We start from the raw sequence: 19,813 nt of genomic DNA on the forward strand, positions 1-19,813 counted from the left end.
AACGGCAGGCTTTTACTTGGGTATTTGGTTTTAAATATACTTAAGTATCAAAAGTAATTGTAATTGCTTAAATATACTTAAGTATCAAAAGTAAAAGTATAAATAATTTCAAATTCCATATATTAAGCAAAATAGACTGTACAATTTTCGCATTTATTTAAACATTTTTTACGGACAGCCAGGGACACACTCCAATACTCAAACATCGTTTACAAATGAAGTATTTGTGTTTAGTGAATTTGCCAGATCAGAGGCAGTAGAGATGACCAGGGATGTTATCTTGATAACTATGTGAATTGTACCATTTCCCTGTCCTACTAAGCATTCAAAATGTAACGAGTAGTTTTGGGTGTCAGGGAAAATGTTTGGAGTAAAAAGTACATTATTTACTTTAGGAATGTATTGAAGTAAAAGTAAAAGTTGTCAAACATATAAAAAGTAAAGTACAGATTCCCCAAAAAACTATTTAAGTAGTATTTTAAAGTATGTTTACTTAAGTACTTTATACCACTGCAGTTGACATACTGAGACTGTATTTTAACATTTATTTGGCATTTGCTGTATTGAGTAGATTCAATTCAGATAAATCCTACTGAAATGGCACTCGCTTTATATTTGTTGTCAAACCCACTGGCTCCAGGTCATCTATAAGTAATTGGTAGGTAAAGCCCCACCTTATCTCAACTCACTGGTCACCATAGCACACCCTCCAGCAGGTATATTTCACTGGTCACCCCCAAAGCCAATTCCTCTTTGGCCGCCTTTCCTTCCAGTTCTCCGCTGCCAATGACTGGAACAAACTGCGAAAATCACTGAAACTGGAGACTTCTCCTTCACTAACTTTAAGCACCAGCTGTCGGAGCAGCTCACAGATCCCTGCACCTGTACATAGCCCATCTGTAAATAGCCCGTCCAACTACCTCATCCCCATACTGTTATTTTTTATTTTGCTCCTTTGCACCCCAGTATCTCTACTTGCTCACTCATCTTCTGCACATCTATCACTCCAGTGTTTAATTGATATATTGTAATTATTTCGCCACGATGGCCTATTTATTGCCTTACCTCCCTTATCCTACCTCATTTGCACACACTGTATATAGACTTCTTCTATTGTATTATTGACTGTATGCTTGTTTATTCCATGTGTAACTCTGTGTTGTTGTTTGTGTCGCATTGCTTTGCTTTATCTTTGCCAGGTCGCAGTTCTAAATGAGAGCCTGACAGCCTACCGGGTTAAATAAAGGTGAGAAAAAAATATGTACTGCCCCTTTTAATTCCTGCCGGTTTGATGCGACCGCGCATGCTCAGACATATACTGGTAACCTCCAACATGGCGGCTAGAGGCAATGTGCAAGACCCTAACGACCGGAGACTTAGACCCATTTACGGTAACAATTCGCAAGGAAACAGCACATTTGTGTCTGGTTAAATGTGTTGTCATTGTTTATCGACGTACCAGAGCAGTCATCTGATCAGTAGCTTGTGTCTGGGACTCGCTGGGCAGCACCAGGGGCCCCAAGTCCCATCCCCGGACTCAATTCGCCTGCAGCGCCGAATGACCGTGCACCTTGGCTTGAGTGGATGTCAGCACAATTCTGACAGCGCACAACTGCAGATATTTTGCCCACCGTTATTCAATGCACGAGGAAACAGCTTTGCTTTGAACTACACCCTAAAATAGTTTAAGCGATTAGTCTCTCCCACTTGCTAAATTCAGGTCTCTTTGATTTACATTTACATTTAACATTTAAGTCATTTAGCAGACGCTCTTATCCAGAGCGACTTACAGATTTAACAGCTAATTAACTAAGGCTTAGCTATGTTAGCATGTAGAAACAGTGATGGATCTGAGTCTTAACGTTATTACAAATAGTTTTGCATGCCACAGAAATATCAGCAACTATGTTTAAGCTAACTAGTTAGTTGGTCAGATACACCGGGGTGTATTACACACATTGGTCGGATGCGTTTTACCGTCAGTTAACTCGGTAGCTATCTAAGTTACCATTAGATGCTAATTTAGCTCTCTGGAACGGGATGCCATGGTTTGGCTATTAACGTTACAAGGCAGTAGTTGTGATGCTACCTAAATAGCTGGTTAGATTAGTTTTTATTAGCGGGTGTTGTTGATTTCGTGTCTCTGATGCTGATGCCAACTCTGTTAACTAATTTGTTATCTAGCTACAAAGTATGAAGGCTATAACTACAGATCAATGATCATGGTTAGCTAGCTGTCATGTGTCAGATGGGTTTAAGAGGATTAAGGTTGGCTAGCTTGATATGCATGGTTGTGTTGTAGCCTTTGATTTGGGCCATTCGATGACATTCTAGTGTCGTATTATATCATATAGATAGCTAGCTAGATTTATTTTCAAACTGCTCTAATTACATTCATCGTTGAGACTTCTGTTTGGTCTCTCAGCTTTCTCTCTGTTTCCCATTCCTCAAAAGCTCTGCTGAAATCATGTGGAGTTGATTATCATCAGTTGACAGAGGCTGTCAGTGAGTGGACACTGGACACAATGAAAATATACCTGTTGTACACCAGAAAAATATTCCTGCTGTATGGGTGTAGATATATAAATTGATGCTGATCTAGAGACATTTGGTTTATGAAGAATGGGGAAACCCTGATGGCCAACACGAGACATAATGATGTTGGCCTGGCTGTCGTTTGGGCTGATGACATAGTGTAGCTGGAGAGCACTGTGTGTCTATCTGGCAGGGTTCATTTTGGCATCCAGTTGCCCTGAAGTCTAGACCCCAACTTGCCCTATGAAAGGGACTGTGTGCGTGCTTGTCTTTGTGTGTGCTCTGTAAAAAAAGAAAGAAGCTACATTTGCATGACGATGTGAATTACATATAAAAGACTTAGGAAAAAAAGCTTATGGTACGCCCAGTTGACATTTCAGAGATCTGCTTGTTTTTGTGAGAAATCTTCAAAAACACAACAGGAATTTTTCATGAAATATAAAAAGGTGTATACTAAAACAAAGAAATACTACATGTCATGTCTCAAAATCAATATCTATCTTACCTGCTTATTCGAGAAGAATGATGACGAGTTCAACGGGAAAGTGAGCCTGTCAGGTAGTCTTTAATCTCGCACAGCATAGTTTACGCTATGCTGTGCAACTGTCCTTATTTTTGATCACTTTTCAATTTTGGTCATCCTACAAGGGAAAAACTTCAATAATGTTTTAAAGGTTATTATGTTAGAAACATGAGGTTTGGACCATTGGTTGTTTTAGATGATTATTTACACAATTAACATATTATTTTACCCATTGGTTAAAAATATGTGTTTTTGATTGGACATTCCACATTTTAGAAACTACTTCCAGAGCCTGATAATGGCTTTGGTTAAATTATTTAAATCAGTGTGCAAGTTTATATTACAATTTGGTTGCTGACAGGTCTTAGTACTCCATGAATGGTTTGTAGAGAAATACAAGGAATAACTCCCTTTCTCCTTGGGTGGGACTGGGCTGGGGTGGGTGTGTATGTGTTTACCTACTCCATACAGTACTATAACTGATTCTGTAATGTTATCTCCCTTCAGACTACCTGGACAATGGCAACAACAAGATGGCCATCCAGCAAGCTGACAAACTGCTGAAGAAACACAAGGACCTGCACTGTGCCAAGGTGGGTGGGACTCTCGGTTGTATTTAGGGCCCAAGATGGAGCCCAGAGCTTTTCCTGGTCTGGTCAAAAACTGCTCGCTAGCAGCTGTAAATCAAGTTGGGTTAATGACTGAAAGAGAGACAAGCACTTATATCCATACCTGACCCCCTAGGCCTTACCTAAAACCCTGCCCCTAACCTCTACCCCCTACGATGATGATGGTGGCATGTTACTCAGGCAGATCCCTCTCGCCAGGTGTTGAAAGCCATCGGTCTGCAGCGAACAGGAAAGCAGGATGAAGCATTTAGCCTGGCCCAGGAGGTGGCGACACTCGAACCCACCGATGATAACTCATTACAGGCTCTCACTATACTGTACAGAGAGATGCACCGCCGTGAGTACACACACACACACACACACACACACACACACACACACACACACACACACACACACATATTTGTTGTACTATCCTTCTGGGGACCAAACAATTGATTCCCATTAAAAATCCTATTTTCCGTAACCCTAAACCTAACACTAACCCCTGAGCCTAAAATAGGCTTTTTCCTTTAGGGGACCAGTGAAATGTCCCCAATTTTCCAGATTTTTCTTGTTTTACTATCCTTTTGAGTACTTTTGTTTTCCACAAAGGCAGTAAAACCAAACACGCACACATCCACACAACTCTCTGAATTATCTTTAAAGCGCCCCCATAGACTGTAAGATTTTAGCCATCTTATACTATGATTTCTCTGTCCCAGACAAAATTTCCAATTTGTTGACAAATTCGTAGGTCGTAAACGACTGTCAGACGTCTTGGCTCGTTCAGTGTGACAGGGTCGGGGTCTGACAACTTTTATGTACCACTGTGTGCGGTCGTAGGCTCCGACAAAGTTCTGGCAGTGTCAGAATTGTTTCGCATTTATCGTATAGTGTGGCTGGTGTTACGAGCCGATCCTGGTGACTGACCAATAGGAACATGGCCGGCACTAAGTATGCACATTATTGTGAATAGTCAGATTAATACAATAGTTCAATTTAAACATTTACATGCTGTGCAAGAAGAATGATTTCCTTAATAATCTGAAATCAGGCTACCCGATGGGATTTTGATAAATGCACAAACTCACCAATCAAAGCATGCTATTTTGGGTAAGCCTATTTGACTCTGAGTTCGGACATATACAGTTATTTGAAAACTATGCACACTTTAATTTTTTTCCAAACTTGCGCATAAGCATGAAGAGTGGCTTGCTCTGCTGGTGCTGGCAGATGCGCAGATCAAATACACCGCTGCAGTTAACATCCTACGTAGACTCTCAAGCCAATCGTAGAATTTGATGACAGAACTGAAGCAAATTGTGCAGTCTGGCCAGGTTATCAATATTTTCATTTGATTACATCGCACAGTGTAATGTGATGATTGTAAAAGACTGAAGCTGCTATACAGTCTGCAAAGGCCTTAGATGTTGTGATGTTGACTCTCCCCATTCCCTCTCTGTAGCTGAGTTGGTGACTAAGCTGTATGAAGCTGCGGTGAAGAAGGTTCCCCTCAGCGAGGAGTATCACTCTCACCTGTTCATGGCCTACGCCCGTGTTGGAGAGTACAAGAAGATGCAGCAGGTCAGAAAATGCAGACACACACAGACAGTCTAGTGGTTAGAGCATTGGACTAGTAACCGAAAGGTTACTGGATCTAATCCCTGAACTGACAGGGTAAAAATCTGTCGTTCTGCCCCTGAGCAAAGCAATTAACTCGCTGTTCCCCGGGCGCCGAAGATGTTGATGTCGATTTAAGGAAGCCCCCCACACCTCTCTGATTCAGAGGGGTTGGGTTAAATGCGGAAGACACTTCAGTTGAAGGCATTCAGTTGTACAACTGACTAGATATCCCCCTTTCTCACACACACACACACACACACACACACACACACACACACACACACACACACACACACACACACACACACACACACACACACACACACACACACACACACACACTTCCCCAGCTTTTCCACAAGCATTAAATACAACTGCTTTAATGAACCTTTTCACGCATAAGTTCCAAATATCTCTAACGGTTTCCTCAGTGTGAGGTTTTTTTATGTGCGTGATGTCAGAATGCACTCACTGTTGCAAAATGTGATTGTTACCCAACAAGACAGGCTGCCCTCAAACCAAGCCACACTGCCTGCCAATTATCTGTTTCAACTTGTCAATTTCTAATTAATTTCGAACTAGTTTTCTAACAGTTTGATTTGAGGTGTGTCCCGCCTCATTAATTCACATAAGAAGTAGCCCATTTCACTGTTGCAGATCATTTATATTTGAGGCTTTACTGAGTCGGACAAACTTCTCTCAACAAACTTCTCTCCTCAACGAGAGCCCAAGCACTTCCCCAGTGTTTCCCCAGATCAAGTATGAAGACATTCTGCATCTCTAGTCAGAACAGGATTGCACAAACTTTTTCCCCCAGCACATTATCTGGCCGGCGACCGCATTACCTTCATTGTAGTTTCCTTACAAATGAGACTTTGGACATGTGTGCGTTCCTACCAAAGTAAGGGCTTTATTTTCTGTATATTGTGTTGTCGTTTCTACTGTAGCATACCAAATGTACAGTACCTTCAGGAAGTGTTCAGACCCCTTGACTTTTTCCACATTTTGTTAGGTTACAGCCTTATTCAAAAATGCTATTAAATATTTTTTTTCCCCCCTCAATCTACACACATTACCCCATAATGACAAAGCAAAAAGCAGCGATTACAGCCTTGATTCTTCTTGGGTATGACGCTACAAGCTTGGCACACCTGTATTTTGGGAGTTTCTCCCATTCTTCTCTGCATATCCGCTCAAGCTATGTCAGTTTGGATGGGGAGCGTTGCTGCACAGCTATTTGCAGGTCTCTCCAGAGATGTTCGATCAGGTTGATTGATGTAGTGTTGCAGAGATGGTGGTCCTTCTGGAAGGTTCTCCCATCTCCACATAGGAACTCAGGAGCTCTGTCAGCGTGACCATCCGGTTCTTGGTCACGTCCTTGACCAAGGCCGTTCTCCCCCGATTGCTCAGTTTGGCCGGGCGGCCAGCTCTAGGAAGAATCTTGCTGGTTCCAAACTTCTTCCGTTTAAGAATGATGGCCACTGTGTTCTTGAGGACCTTCAATGCTGCATAAATGTTGTAGAAACGTCAAGGATTATCAATGGAAAGAGGATGCACCTGAGCTTAATTTCAAGTCTCATAGCAAAGGGTCTGAATACTTATGTAAATAATGTATTTCTGTTTTACTTTTAATACATTTGCTAAACTCCAAGCGGGCTGTCATGTGACTAGTCTCCCAGTGCTGTAATGCAACAACCCCCCCCAATCCCTCTTTTTACGCTGCTGCTACTCTGTTTATCATATCTGCATAGTCACTTTAACTATATATTTATGTACATACTACCTCAATTGGGCCAACCAACCAGTGCTCCTGCACATTGGCTAACCGGGCTAACTGCATTGTGTCCCACCCACCACCCAACAAATCCTCTCTTACGCTACTCCTACTCTCTGTTCATCATATATGCATAGTCACTAACTTCTTAGGGCTGCAATCCTGTCAACGGGATGATATGACAACAGCCAGTGAAAGTGTAGGACGCCAAATTCAAAACAACTGAAATCTCATAATTAAAATTCCTCAAACATACATGTATGTATCTTATACCGTTTTAAAGGTAATCTTGTTGTTAATCCCACCACAGTGTCTGATTTCAAATATGCTTTACAGCGAAAGCACCACAAACGATTGTTAGGTCACCACCAAGCCACAGAAAAACACAGCCATTTTCCAGCCAAAGAGAGGAGTCACAAAAAGCACAAAGAGATAAAATGAATCACTAACCTTTGATTTGATTTGGATTTTATTAGGATCTCTTTTAGTCCACATTTTGACTAATCTTCCAAGAGTCCTTAACATTTGAACCTTTGATGATCTTCATCAGATGACACTCATAGGACTTCATGTTACACAATACATGTATGTTTTGTTTGAATGTTTATATTTATATAAAATAATCTGAGTGTACATTGGCACGTTACGTTCACTAGTTCCAAAAACATCCAGTGATTTTTGCATAGCCGCATCGATACAACAGAAATACTCATCATAAATGTAGATGATAATATACACATGGAATTATAAATATACCTCTCCTTAATGCAACGGCTGTGTCAGATTTCAACAAAACTTTTTCAAAGCAAACCATGCAATAATCTGAGACGGCGCTCAGAAAATTAATGAAATTAGCCGGCATGTTGGAGTCAACAGAAACCAGAAATTACATGATAAATATTCCCTTACCTTTGATCTTCATCAGAATGCACTCCCAGGAATAGCAGTTCCACAATAAATGCTTGATTTGTTCGATAATGCCCGTTATTTATGTCCATGTAGCTACTTTTGTTAGCGTTAGGTACACATCCAAACGCTTGTGCGTTTGGACAAAGACTTTGGACAAAAACTTCAAAAAGTTATATTACAGGTCGAAGAAACATTTCAAACTAAGTATAGAATCAATCAATAGGATGTTTTTATCATAAATCTTCAATAAAGTTCCAACCGGAGAATTCCTTTGTGTCTACAGGAGCAACAGAACGCAAGTCTATACCATGTGGAATGCGCGTGACCAGGAAATGGCTCTCTGCCAGTAACCTGACTCATTCGGCTCTTATTCAGTCCCACAACACAGTAGAAGCCTCATTCAAGTTTTTAAAGATGGTTGACATCTAGTGGAAGCCATAGGAAGTGCAACTTCATTCATATCCCAATCTGAATTCAATAGGGCCCGAGTTGAAAATCGACCAACCTCAGATTTCTCACTATCTGTTTGGATTTCTTCTCAGGTTTTTGCCTGCCATATGAGTTATGTTATACTCACAGATATCGTTCAAACAGTTTTAGAAACTTCTATGTTTTCTATCCAATACTAATAATAATATGCATATATTAGCAACTGAGACTGAGGAGCAGGCTGTTTACTCTGGGCACCTTTCATCCAAGCTACTCATTACTGCCCCTGCAGCCATAAGAAGTTAACCATATCTGCATGTATATACTACCTCAATCAGCCTGACTAATCTGTGTCTGTATGTAGCCTCGCTACTGTTATAGCCTCGCTACTGTATATAGCCTGTCTTTTTACTGTTTTATTTCTTTATTAACCTATTGTTCACCTAATACCTTTTTTGCACTATTGGTTAGAGCCTGTAAGTAAGCATTTCACTGTCTACACCTGTTGTATTCGGCACACGTGACAAACTTTGATTTGAAATGTGGAAAAAGTTAAGTGGTCTGAATGCACTGTATTTGTGATGGTACGCTGCAGGGACCAGTCAACAATGATTGCGAATATGTGATTGTACGTGTCAAAGGGTTTAAGTACCCCTAACTAGTGTCTTCAATATTCCCATGATGTCAACAAATACTATGTCATGTGTTCTTTTCTATTGTTCTGTTTGTCTGGCTCGCTAGGCGGGGATGGCCTTGTATAAGACCGTTCCTAAGAACCCCTACTACTTCTGGTCTGTCATGAGTCTGGTCATGCAGGTAGGCATGCTCTCTCACTAAATATAAAGCTTGATTGACTGTGAGTCTGTCTGTGTGACTGTGTTTGTTTACTTTCTGTGTGTGTTTCAGGCCATCTCTGCGCAGGATGAGAAGTTGGCCCAGACCATGTTCCTGCCCCTGGCTGAACGCATGGTGGAGAAGATGGTGAAGGAGGAGAAGATCGAGGCTGAGGCTGAGGTTCAACTGTACTTTATGATCCTGGAGCGGCTGGGGAAGTATGTGGAGGCTCTGGACATGGTCCGCGGTCCACTGGGAGGTAAGAATGGACAGAGATTCTGTGTGCGTGTGTGAGAGACTCAAGAGACAATTTGTACAGCTTCTGGGTTGTTCGCTGTGTGACTTGTCTTTCTACTCACTCTGTGTATGTTTGCCGTCTCATAGAGAAGTTGACCAGTGAGTTGCAGAGCAGGGAGAATAAGTGTATGATGATGTACCAACGACTGCAGCTCTGGCCTGAATGCAACGCTCTGTCCTACAAGCTACTGCTCAAAAAGTGAGTACACACATTTATATCAAACTCACATTTATGCACACACTTCAGCATTGCTCTTACAAAGTTGGTTTTTATTTCTCTCCCCTCTCTCTTTCTCTCCCCCTTTCTCTTGTTCTCTTCCCTTCCCCCTCCCCTCTCCTCTTTCTCAATCTCTCTACAGTCCTGATGATTGGCAGTTCTATCTCTCCTACTTTGACTCTCTTTTCCATCTCATGGACAAGTCCTGGATCCCACCTAATGAGGAAGAGCAGTGAGTACTGTGTATGTCAGGGTTTCGGTTAGGACAACGTGACCGGGAAGATTTTAATTTACCGGACCCATTACGGCATCCACCCACTGTGCTCAAAATGACAGAAATCACATTTAGATTATGGTAATGCAACTTCACAGAACATTCGACTCCTGTAATGAAGCAGAAACTAAAATGTAATTTTCAAACATTTGCTAAAATGCAATTCACGGGAAAAGTCCATTCTAAACGTTACACCTGATGAGAGCGGTTCTATATATGACATTGTTGAAAATCTCCATTCGAAACTTAGAAAGAGGGGGTGATCTAAAGATGCAACAACTAGGATGGGTTGCTAATATGATTAGGATTGTGCTTTTGGCTTCTGGACAATGAAGGATAGTTGATATGAAAGCCAATGGAACAGGAGAGCAATGGCACATGAGGAAGTCTTTCATAGGAGGTGCGTCGAGTAGGCTAGGGAAGTAAATATGAATACATTTGCCATTGCTTGTTAGAGATTCTGCTCTTGGTGGAAGTTTTACCTCGTAGAAGAGATGGGCTGATCAAACAAACTATCTTCTTTGCCTCCCCTTCTTTCTCTAGCTGTGTGGAGGGTCCAGTGCAGACCACTGTGGCGGAGGCAGTGAAGTTTGTGGTGGACAGGATGGAGGAGGAGGACAAGAAGGATTCTCGTCCTCTCAGAGGTCCCTACATGGCCTGCCTGGAACTCATACACAGACTGAGACAGAGGGGCTGTCCTGATGAGAAAGAGCTAGGTACACACACACAAACACACACTTGTGCTGCTGTTATTTTTGGAACTCGGTTCAATTATTTGAATTGCATTTGTTTTTCTGTGAGCTCGATGCACAGTTTCTCTAGAGATCAGATCGAACTGTGCAATGTAGTAGGGATTTGTAGTTTCCAAAAGGCCAATATTCTACATAGTTTAGCGCAGAAAATGTGGTAATTAACTACAAGGACCATAATCCGTTGCGCGTCCGCCTACTTGTCCGATCTGTATGGAGCTTCTTATACCTCAGTGGTGTTGAGCACACACGGAGACAACGCGCAATCAAGAGGGAAAGAGAGGGGCAGAAAGCAGTTGCTTTGGATTTTTTCTACCTGAACATACTGCACATGATCTAAGTGATTGATAGTTGGTATTCAGCAGTCAGAAAAGTATGTATACTTTCGAAGAACTACTAAAATAGTGATTTTGTCTGACATGGGCAGCAGCTCTATAGAGATGCGATGACTTGGAATTAAATAAAGTCATCAAATAAAACAAATGTAATGTACACAAACTGAAATATTTAATTAAAGTAAATGAATGATAGTTAATAAGGGATAAGCTGTAATGGGCAGTCACTACCATCATGGGACTTTTATTCAACTTAATAGTTGTATTTTGTGCTATACCATTTAACCCACATAATGCATTTGTCTAAAAATGATGATTGAAACCGATATTGAAAACCGTGAGGATTTTTAAATTGATGAACCGAGACCGAACCAACCTCAGAAAGCACTAACGCACACCCTACAGTTCACCCTACAGTTTCCTTGGCTGTTGACAGTTTATTTGCATTGTGTGTTTATTGGTTGTCTACAGGAGATCCGTTGGAGTTGATGCTTCAGTTCTTTGGGAAGTTTGGAGACAAACCCTGCTGTATTACAGACCTGAAGATATATTTACACCTACTTCCCCCTGAGCAACACACACAGGTACACACACACCTGCAGAACACCACCAGTAGTGGGAATCTATCACCAAGCCCCTGATGAGTTGGACAATTCTGCTCCTCTCCTTCCCTCTCCTATTCTCTCTCTTCCTCTCCTCCTCCCTGTAGTTTAAAAAACGTCTGGGGGAGTTGGTTCCGTTGGGGGAGGTGGGTGAGGATGGCTTTGGGTTTCCGGGGGATACGAAGGCGTTGCAGAGACACCTGTGTGTGTGTCAGCTGAGCCGGGTGCTGGGACTGCAACACACTCTAGACACAGAGGGCAAACTATGCCTCATCACAGAACTCAAAGCCCACTACCACTATGGACTACAGTTTGGTAAGGACAGCCATTCTATCGGTCCCTATCTTTATCTATCCCTTTCCGTCTAACCATCCAAAATGTGATGCATCTAGCTTAAAAACTGCTGGAAGAGATGCAATGGCAATTTTGTGAAGAACCAGAAAATAGTTTCTGACATTAGTGTGTGTGTGTGTGTGTGTGTGTAAAACAGGGAAGTCGTGTCTGAAGACGGAGCTCCAGTTCTCTGATACATACTGTCTCATGGTCGCTCACGTCTACATCGACCTCTGGACAGAAACTGGTGAGTCATCTTCTTAATTTTTCTCTCTTTCTCTCACCTACCTGCCTTCTCTCTCTGCCTCTCTCTTTGCCTCTCTCTGCCTCTTTCTCTCTGTCTCCCTGCCTTTCACTCTCTGCCTCTTTCCCTCTCTCGCTCTTGGTTTCTCTGTTTGTTAACATACTGTGTGTGTCTCTGTGCGTGTTAGGCGATGAGAACATGCTGTGGCAGTGTCTAGGAGTATTAGAGGAGGGTTTGTCCTACAGTCCCTCCAACGCTCAGTTCAAACTACTGCTGCTGCTTCTTTTCTGTCACCTCGGAGCCTTCCAGCCCGTAGTGGACCTCTACTCCAGTCTGGATGCCAAGCACGTACAGCACGACACCATAGGGTGGGTCTCTAGTACACACACACACTCACAAGTTTTACTATCCTTGTGAGCTAAAATAGATTTCCATTCAAAATCCTATTTCCCTTAACTCCTTACAATAAACCTAACACCTAATTGTAAAGCCAACCCCTAAGCCTAATTCTAACCCTAAACCTAACCCCTGTGCCTAATATAGTCTTTGTCCTCATGGGGGACCAGGGAGGGAGGATTTTCCTTGTTTCACTATCCATGTGGGGACTTCCGGTACCCATTAGGATAGTAATACACACACCCCAGGGTTTCCGTGAACTGGTAATGGCCGGCTTTTGGCCCCCCCAAAAAATGAACAATTTAGATTTGAAATAAAATAATAAAATCCCATTGAGAAATAATGCATTTTATCCTATATATTGATTTGAAAAGCCAAGCTGTTTTTAATGACTGGAGACCTTTATTAACCTTTATTTAACTAGGCAAGTCAGTTAAGAACAAATTCTTATTTTCAATGACGGCCTAGGAACAGTGGGTTAACTGCCTGTTCAGGGGCAGAACGACAGACCTTGTCAGCTCGGGGGTTTGTACCATGTCACCTCGGGGGTTTGAACTTGCAACCTTCCGGTTACTAGTCCAACGCCACTAGGCTACCGCCCCACATAAATGACATGGTATCCTACTCTGCTGACACTGACTATCAGATCAATAACAACGTTGTCTGATCCATATAAAGGCCAACTAAAAGGGGAGACACAAATACAATATGATATCCATCTAAGCTGGAGGAGAAAATGATTGTCCAGAAACTAACAAAGGTGGCACTGACACAGACGGTGAATATGCACACTCACCGGGGATATGGCCAATGTTCTTCGCTGGTGCCAATAAGATTGCTCAATTAAGTTGAGACTTTTGATAACTAAGACAGATTGGTTTCTTTTCACTGTCTTCTCTTTACTTACTTACTTTATTGTCCCCATGGGGAAATGTTGTTGCAGTATCAAGTACACGTTTAAAGTGGCCTTTAAATACAAAATTGACAATACAACTTTCATAAGTTACATACCAATAAAACATAAAAAAATGAAAAAAGACTAGCCTGCTGGCCTTACTGAGTCGATAGGAACATTGGCCCGAGCTATTTAGGAGGGAGATCACACCTGGAACAAATGATTGTCTCGTTCTGTTTTTCCTGATGAGGGGTGCCCTATACCTGCGCCCAGAGGGGAGTAGTTCAAAGTCTGGGTACAGGGGGTGGCTTGGGTCTAGAATGATTTTGTGAGCCTTGCGGAGGGCCCTGACCTTAAAGATCTCATCTAGGCCTGTCTGTGACTCCAAGTACCTTGCTTGCTGTGGTGATAATTCTTCTCAGCATATTTCTCTGGCTGACAGTGGCATTTACAGCAATAGTCATTTGTTTTCCAAACAGTTTTTTGGCGATTTGTACTTTTAAATATTGCGATATGCCTGGCTCGGAGCCTAAATGCTTTTCACTGACGATCGCATCTCGACGATCGCATCTCAACGATCATCTATTTGGTATTTGCCGCGTGCTCTGCCCAAATTGCGGGCCCTTCTGACTGTAGGCTGTGATTTTTAAAACAATCCACAGCAAAATAATATTTAAGAATTATTGATTCTCTAATGCTTTCTGGTGTAGTAGCCACATTTCTGATGATTTTCTTTCTTTCTGTATAGACAGGAATAAGTTAATTAGACTATATAATGTTGGTCATTTAATTCAACGCGCTGCCTATGTATTCTAAGATCTTCCAATTGCTCATGGGAATTCAGTAAGAATGACGCACGCCGTTGCATCCGAGATGCATGACACCATGAACTAAATGGTATTTCTGTCATTCTGAGAACTGGGTGGACGCCGTAATCTGGTACCGCAACCATTTTTGGTCCAGTAAATGAAAATGCTCTGACAGAAACGCTGACACACACACACACATTAAGATTACCATAACCAATGCAGTAATCCTTATTCTCTCCTCTCTCACAGGTATCTGTTAACTCGTTATGCAGGGTCGTTGGGGCAGTTTGCTGCAGCCTCCCAGTCTTATAACTTCTCCCTCAGGTTTTTCCACTCCAACCAGAAAGATGTGAGTCCCTGGCTCTAAGTATGTCCTAAATATGTCATATATTCTGATGAGTTGTATTTTCTCACTTCTTCCTTGTTTCCTCTTTTCTGTCCTCCACCAGACCTCAGAGTACATAATCCAGGCCTATAAGTATGGAGCGTTTGAGAAAATCCCAGAATTCATAGCATTTAGAACCCGGCTCAACCAATCTCTGCACTTCGCTCAGGTCCGCACCGAGAGGATGTTATTGGACTTGTACACCGAGGCTGACATGTGAGAGTACACACACACACACACACACACACACACACACACACACACACACACACACACACACACACCCCTACCTACCTACCTGTAACACATTCCTGTGTTGCTCTAGCACATCAAGTCTGGAGGAGAGTGTGAAGGCGATGGGTCTGTGTCCTGAGGAGGATGACATTCCCTGGGACAACATGAGGGACAACAGAGACCTGACGGTCCTCTTCAGCTGGAACCCCAAGGACCGGTACACACACACTTGTCACAAGTTCACAACATATTTACCCATGCCAGTCTGTAAAAATGTGTGTGTGTTCCAGGGAGCTGACTGAGGAGCATCGTCGTCTGTCTCTAGAGGAGGAGTCGGTCTGGTTAAAGGTTCGCTCTCTCACGCTCCGCCTCCTCGCCTCATTGGCTCTGCTCAGACACGCCCCCTCATCACGGAACTCTGATAAGACCAATGAGAATGGTGTATCGGCCAAAAGCTCCACCCTCCAGACCCTCCTCTCCCAGCTAGACCTGACACTACAGACCGCAGCCCAGATCACAGAGAAACAGACACAGGTACACACGCTTCACTAATAACTGTGTAATGTAATATGGTAGTTGGTTTACCTGAGTGCATACTGGATGGCCCCAGCATGAACAGAACCCACCTACCTCCATGCTCTTACCAACTGAGCCACACAGGACCACTAACTGTTGTTGTGTTGTTCTAGTACCCGTTCCTGGGCCCTCCCTCCTCCCGCCTGGCCTCTGCTCTGTCTAGTGGCAGCTGTCACTGTCAGGCCTCTGCTCTGCAACTATCACTGACTCTTCAGGAACTAGAGACCACTGGACTGGGTAAGATGAGTGATGTAGACTTCTGTACCACTGGCCTCCAACCGTCTGTCCATCTACAGAAGCAGCAGGACTGGGGAGGAGAGCGATGGAGGAAGAGAGGGATGTGGGGAAGTGGGAGGAGTCTAGAGAGAGGAAGGGGAGAAATGATGTCATGTTCTTTATAATTTCTCTTTCCAGATGACTCGTCAGAACTCCAAACCCAGATCTGTAACTCCTTCAAATCATTAATAGTACAACTCCAAGGTAAGACATCAGAGCTCTTTAAAGATTACAACAGGTCCATGGTAATAATGACTGTGTAGTCAGCCACAGGAAATATCATGGCTTCGGGTTGCTAGTCGAGGTATCACTGGTGTAGTAGTTCCTTCTTATTCCCCCATGCTGATCTGTGCCCCTCCTCCCTCCAGAGCTGTTATCCAGATGTAAAGGAGAAGTGTTGGAGATGAAAAACAGCAGATTGATGACCCAGCCCTCCCTGTTAGAAACACTGGTCTTCTTTGTCGAGGTCAGTGTAGTCGCTCTAAATATATATCACTAAAACATTGCTCAAATGGAAATGTAATAATAAGAAATACTGCAGATGCACAGCAACTGTGTGTGTAATACATGGTGATGTCTCCTGGTCAGACTGTGTGTGTCATACATGGTGATGTCTCCTGGTCAGACTGTGTGTGTGTGTGTGTGTGTGTGTGTGTGTGTGTGTGTGTGTGTAATACATGGTGATGTCTCCTGGTCAGACTGTGTGTGTGTGTAATACATGGTGATGTCTCCTGGTCAGACTGTGTGTGTGTGTGTGTGTAATAGATGGTGGTGTCTCCTGGTCAGACTATGTGTGTGTGTAATACATGGTGATGTCTCCTGGTCAGACTGTGTGTGTGTGTAATACATGGTGATGTCTCCTGGTCAGACTGTGTGTGTGTGTGTAATACATGGTGATGTCTCCTGGTCAGACTGTGTGTGTGTGTAATACATGGTGATGTCTCCTGGTCAGACTGTGTGTGTGTGTAATACATGGTGATGTCTCCTGGTCAGACTGTGTGTGTGTGTGTGTGTAATACATGGTGATGTCTCCTGGTCAGACTGTGTGTGTGTGTAATACATAGTGATGTTTCCTGGTCAGACTGTGTGTGTGGTGCTGTGGGTGGCCAGTTACTCTGCCAGCGTCCTGCGACCTCTCAAGTCCAGCCTACAGAAGAAGAAGAAGAAGAAAAAAGACAGCAGCACAGCCATGGTAACACTCACTACCGTCTCATCCTCCCCTTGTCCGCGTACAACCCTTCTGACACCATCCCATTCGCCAAATAACTCTCTGCCCCCTTCCTCTGTCCCTATAGCCAGTGGTGCTGAGTGGCTTCCAGGAGTGGACAAGCAACCTACAGGGCATTGTGGCCCAGGCTCTAGATCATGTGAAGGGGCAGGAGGCCAGCCTGACAGCCCTCAAACTAGCAGCACTCACCTTGGGGGTGGGACACGCACAGACACAGGTTGGTAGGTCTGGGTGGGTAGCTGTGTGTATGATTTGTTTCATGGTTCTTACTCTCCACCTTGCCTTACATCTTTGTCTGTCTCTACCCTCTGTCTCCCAGGAGGAGTGTGGATTCACCAGAGCAGCCATGGACAAGGTTCAGACTAGTTATCTTGGCTCGCTGCAGGAGCTGGGAGATCTACTGAGGAAGAGAGCTGATTCGCTGAAGAGCCTCAAGTTCTGACCATCACCCTTCAATCAATATTGTCATACCTAATTATCACTATTATAGTGGATCACCTCATCTAACTGCCCCCCCCACACACAGAGCCTTCTCCCCCTGCTCCTCTCAAAGGAGGTGTTGCCTGCTACCAACAGTCTTTCACTTCGCCTTCCCTCTACTTTTCCACATCTCCCTCACTCTGGGTGTCACTTTATATAACACAGGACTCCCACCATCACTGCTCTCTCTCTCAGCAAGGAACCACAGATATTTCCGCTTTATTATATGTGATAATGTCAGAGAAGCTCCTCAAACATACTAAATAAGCAATTTTAGATCTACTCTAATAAATGATTGTACATAGTCCGCAGATGACAGATCAACTACCACAGCAACAACTCCTTGACTGAATGTGACTGAAATAAGAACTAAGCAACATTTTCCCCTTAGTTGTTTTTTCCCGGCCTCTGTTGCTTCCATGGTGAGATGAGAAGATCTGCTCCTGTTTTTCATGTTGGACTCCCGAGCCTGACCTGGCAGCCCACTGTTGTCAGTGACACTCTTCTGCTCGTAAGAACAAATGGGGCAGAGATGGTGCTTAGCTTACTGTATGAAAACGAGGACAGCTGAACAAAGAGGGTTCTTGGTGTATTGTACAAGCAAGGAAAGCTGAACGCGGCCCCAACTCTTGACTTTTAGCCAGCAACCTGGGAAACGAGTTGTCTGCACTCCTCTCCGGGCAACCAGTGACTTAATCGGTCAGTTTAGAATACTACAAGGTAGGATCAAAGAGTTAGCCAGCTAACTTGCCTAAATATATATATTTTTTTAAAGATGAGTTTAGTCTAATTGACTCAAGCACATAGATGTTTAGCTTTCTTAATGAACCTGGTTATCAGTTAGCTGGCTAACTCATTGCACCTCTGGTTGGTTTCCTCACCAGTTCATGCCTTTCAATCCCAAACTCCCCCTTTTGTTTGCTTTGTTTGAAACCCTCTGTAGTTATTGGAATACCTGAATCTGAAAAGTAATGTATTTGCATTCTGTCGGTGGAAAGTATATGTAGCTTGCCTGGTTTAGTTAAAAATGGACAAGTCAGTGGATGGTTTGTTTTAACACTGTAGGAGAGAAACCAGACAAACCGATAGTTATGCAACCTGTTTATTCAGAGGCGCTAGTGTTAAATGCTGTGGAAAACAGTTCTCTGACAATGGCTGAAACCCAAAGTTAAGATATCTAAATGTGAAGGAGACAACCAACGTGTCCGATTTGCAATGAAGATGGGAAATGTTTTTGAAATAGTCCTTCATTGTCTCTTCAGGGTTCATCTCTCTGCAATGATCTCCCGCAATTCATTTCACTAACCAAAACTGTCAATGGCCGTATTCGAGAGCATCAAATATGACTCATTATTAGATGGGTCACAATTTACCAATGATATATTGCGGTTTTGATCTTCTCTAACATAGTCGTTGTTTCTTAACATTGCTCGTTTATGGCATTTCACCTGCTAGCTACCGATATACATTAGGGTCACGACCAGTAGCATTGTGGAACAGTCTAAAATGTGTTCTAATCAATGCATTTCTAACTGGAGGCAAACTAAGGGCTCTATTCAGTGTGATTGACATTTTAAGGCAATGTTCGAGTTAGTGCATTTCCACATCTTTGGGGCGAGGGAGCGTGGACATGGTTGGATCAAATTTGGGGAAAGCTGAATTTTATGCAATTCTGTGATCTCGCAACGCTATTAACCAATTAAAGCTCACTATAACTTCCAGCCCCTATTGGATTGGTAGTTGATACCTAGCAACCACATGGGGGCGAAGTTAGAACGCTATCCAAATTATGTGGAAATCTTTTAGGGGAGACTGCAAAACAAAACGCATGTTGGCTCAATCTGTAACGCTACAGCGATATTGAAGAGACCTAAACTAGTAGACATGTTTACAGCCGAGGGCACTGAGACGGACTAATATCGATCTCTATATGCTTTGGTTTATTTGATCCTTTTTAAACAAGACGTGGACGTTGAACAGTTTGATCCTCCCACACTGACCCTCTAGATGCTGTCAGTGGACTCATTGAGGTGCTGAGAACGAAGTGGTCGACAATCTGGAGTGCCATCAATTTATACCCATCCTGTCTCTTTTGCTATAAAATGGAAAACAAAAACACTGGAATGTCATATATAAAATGAACAAATCAGTTTGTCTTGAATCAATGTTTGTCTCTGAAAATACAGAGTAGGCTATTTATTAACTGTATATTCAGTAGTAGATTAACCACAATCGTGATGTCAAA

The 19,813-nt window shown here is 42.9% G+C and overlaps 1 protein-coding gene across 2 annotated transcripts; it reads left to right on the forward strand.

Annotated features, from left to right (window-relative positions):
• The first annotated feature begins 1,222 nt into the window (after positions 1-1,222).
• Positions 1,223-19,717, forward strand: LOC118391604 (N-alpha-acetyltransferase 25, NatB auxiliary subunit-like). 2 transcript variants are annotated; one of them, XM_052458222.1, is made up of 23 exons: positions 1,223-1,246; positions 3,566-3,651; positions 3,886-4,024; positions 5,135-5,253; positions 9,146-9,220; positions 9,311-9,497; positions 9,623-9,734; positions 9,895-9,984; positions 10,570-10,742; positions 11,582-11,694; positions 11,820-12,027; positions 12,203-12,292; positions 12,477-12,657; positions 14,639-14,738; positions 14,839-14,990; positions 15,100-15,225; positions 15,299-15,542; positions 15,698-15,821; positions 15,999-16,064; positions 16,229-16,326; positions 16,942-17,052; positions 17,156-17,305; positions 17,408-19,717. In XM_052458222.1, exons 2-23 carry the CDS (start codon positions 3,592-3,594, stop codon positions 17,528-17,530), a joined length of 2,841 nt encoding a protein of 946 aa, XP_052314182.1. In that variant the 5' UTR covers positions 1,223-1,246; positions 3,566-3,591; the 3' UTR covers positions 17,531-19,717. The 2 variants fall into 2 exon arrangements, with proteins under 2 accessions (XP_052314182.1, XP_052314181.1); XM_052458221.1 differs by lacking the exon at positions 1,223-1,246 and adding an exon at positions 1,278-1,391.
• The last annotated feature ends 96 nt before the right edge of the window (positions 19,718-19,813 follow it).

The sequence above is a fragment of the Oncorhynchus keta genome, chromosome 12 (assembly GCF_023373465.1).
Source record: "Oncorhynchus keta strain PuntledgeMale-10-30-2019 chromosome 12, Oket_V2, whole genome shotgun sequence".
In the NCBI taxonomy this organism is placed as follows: Eukaryota; Metazoa; Chordata; class Actinopteri; order Salmoniformes; family Salmonidae; genus Oncorhynchus; species Oncorhynchus keta.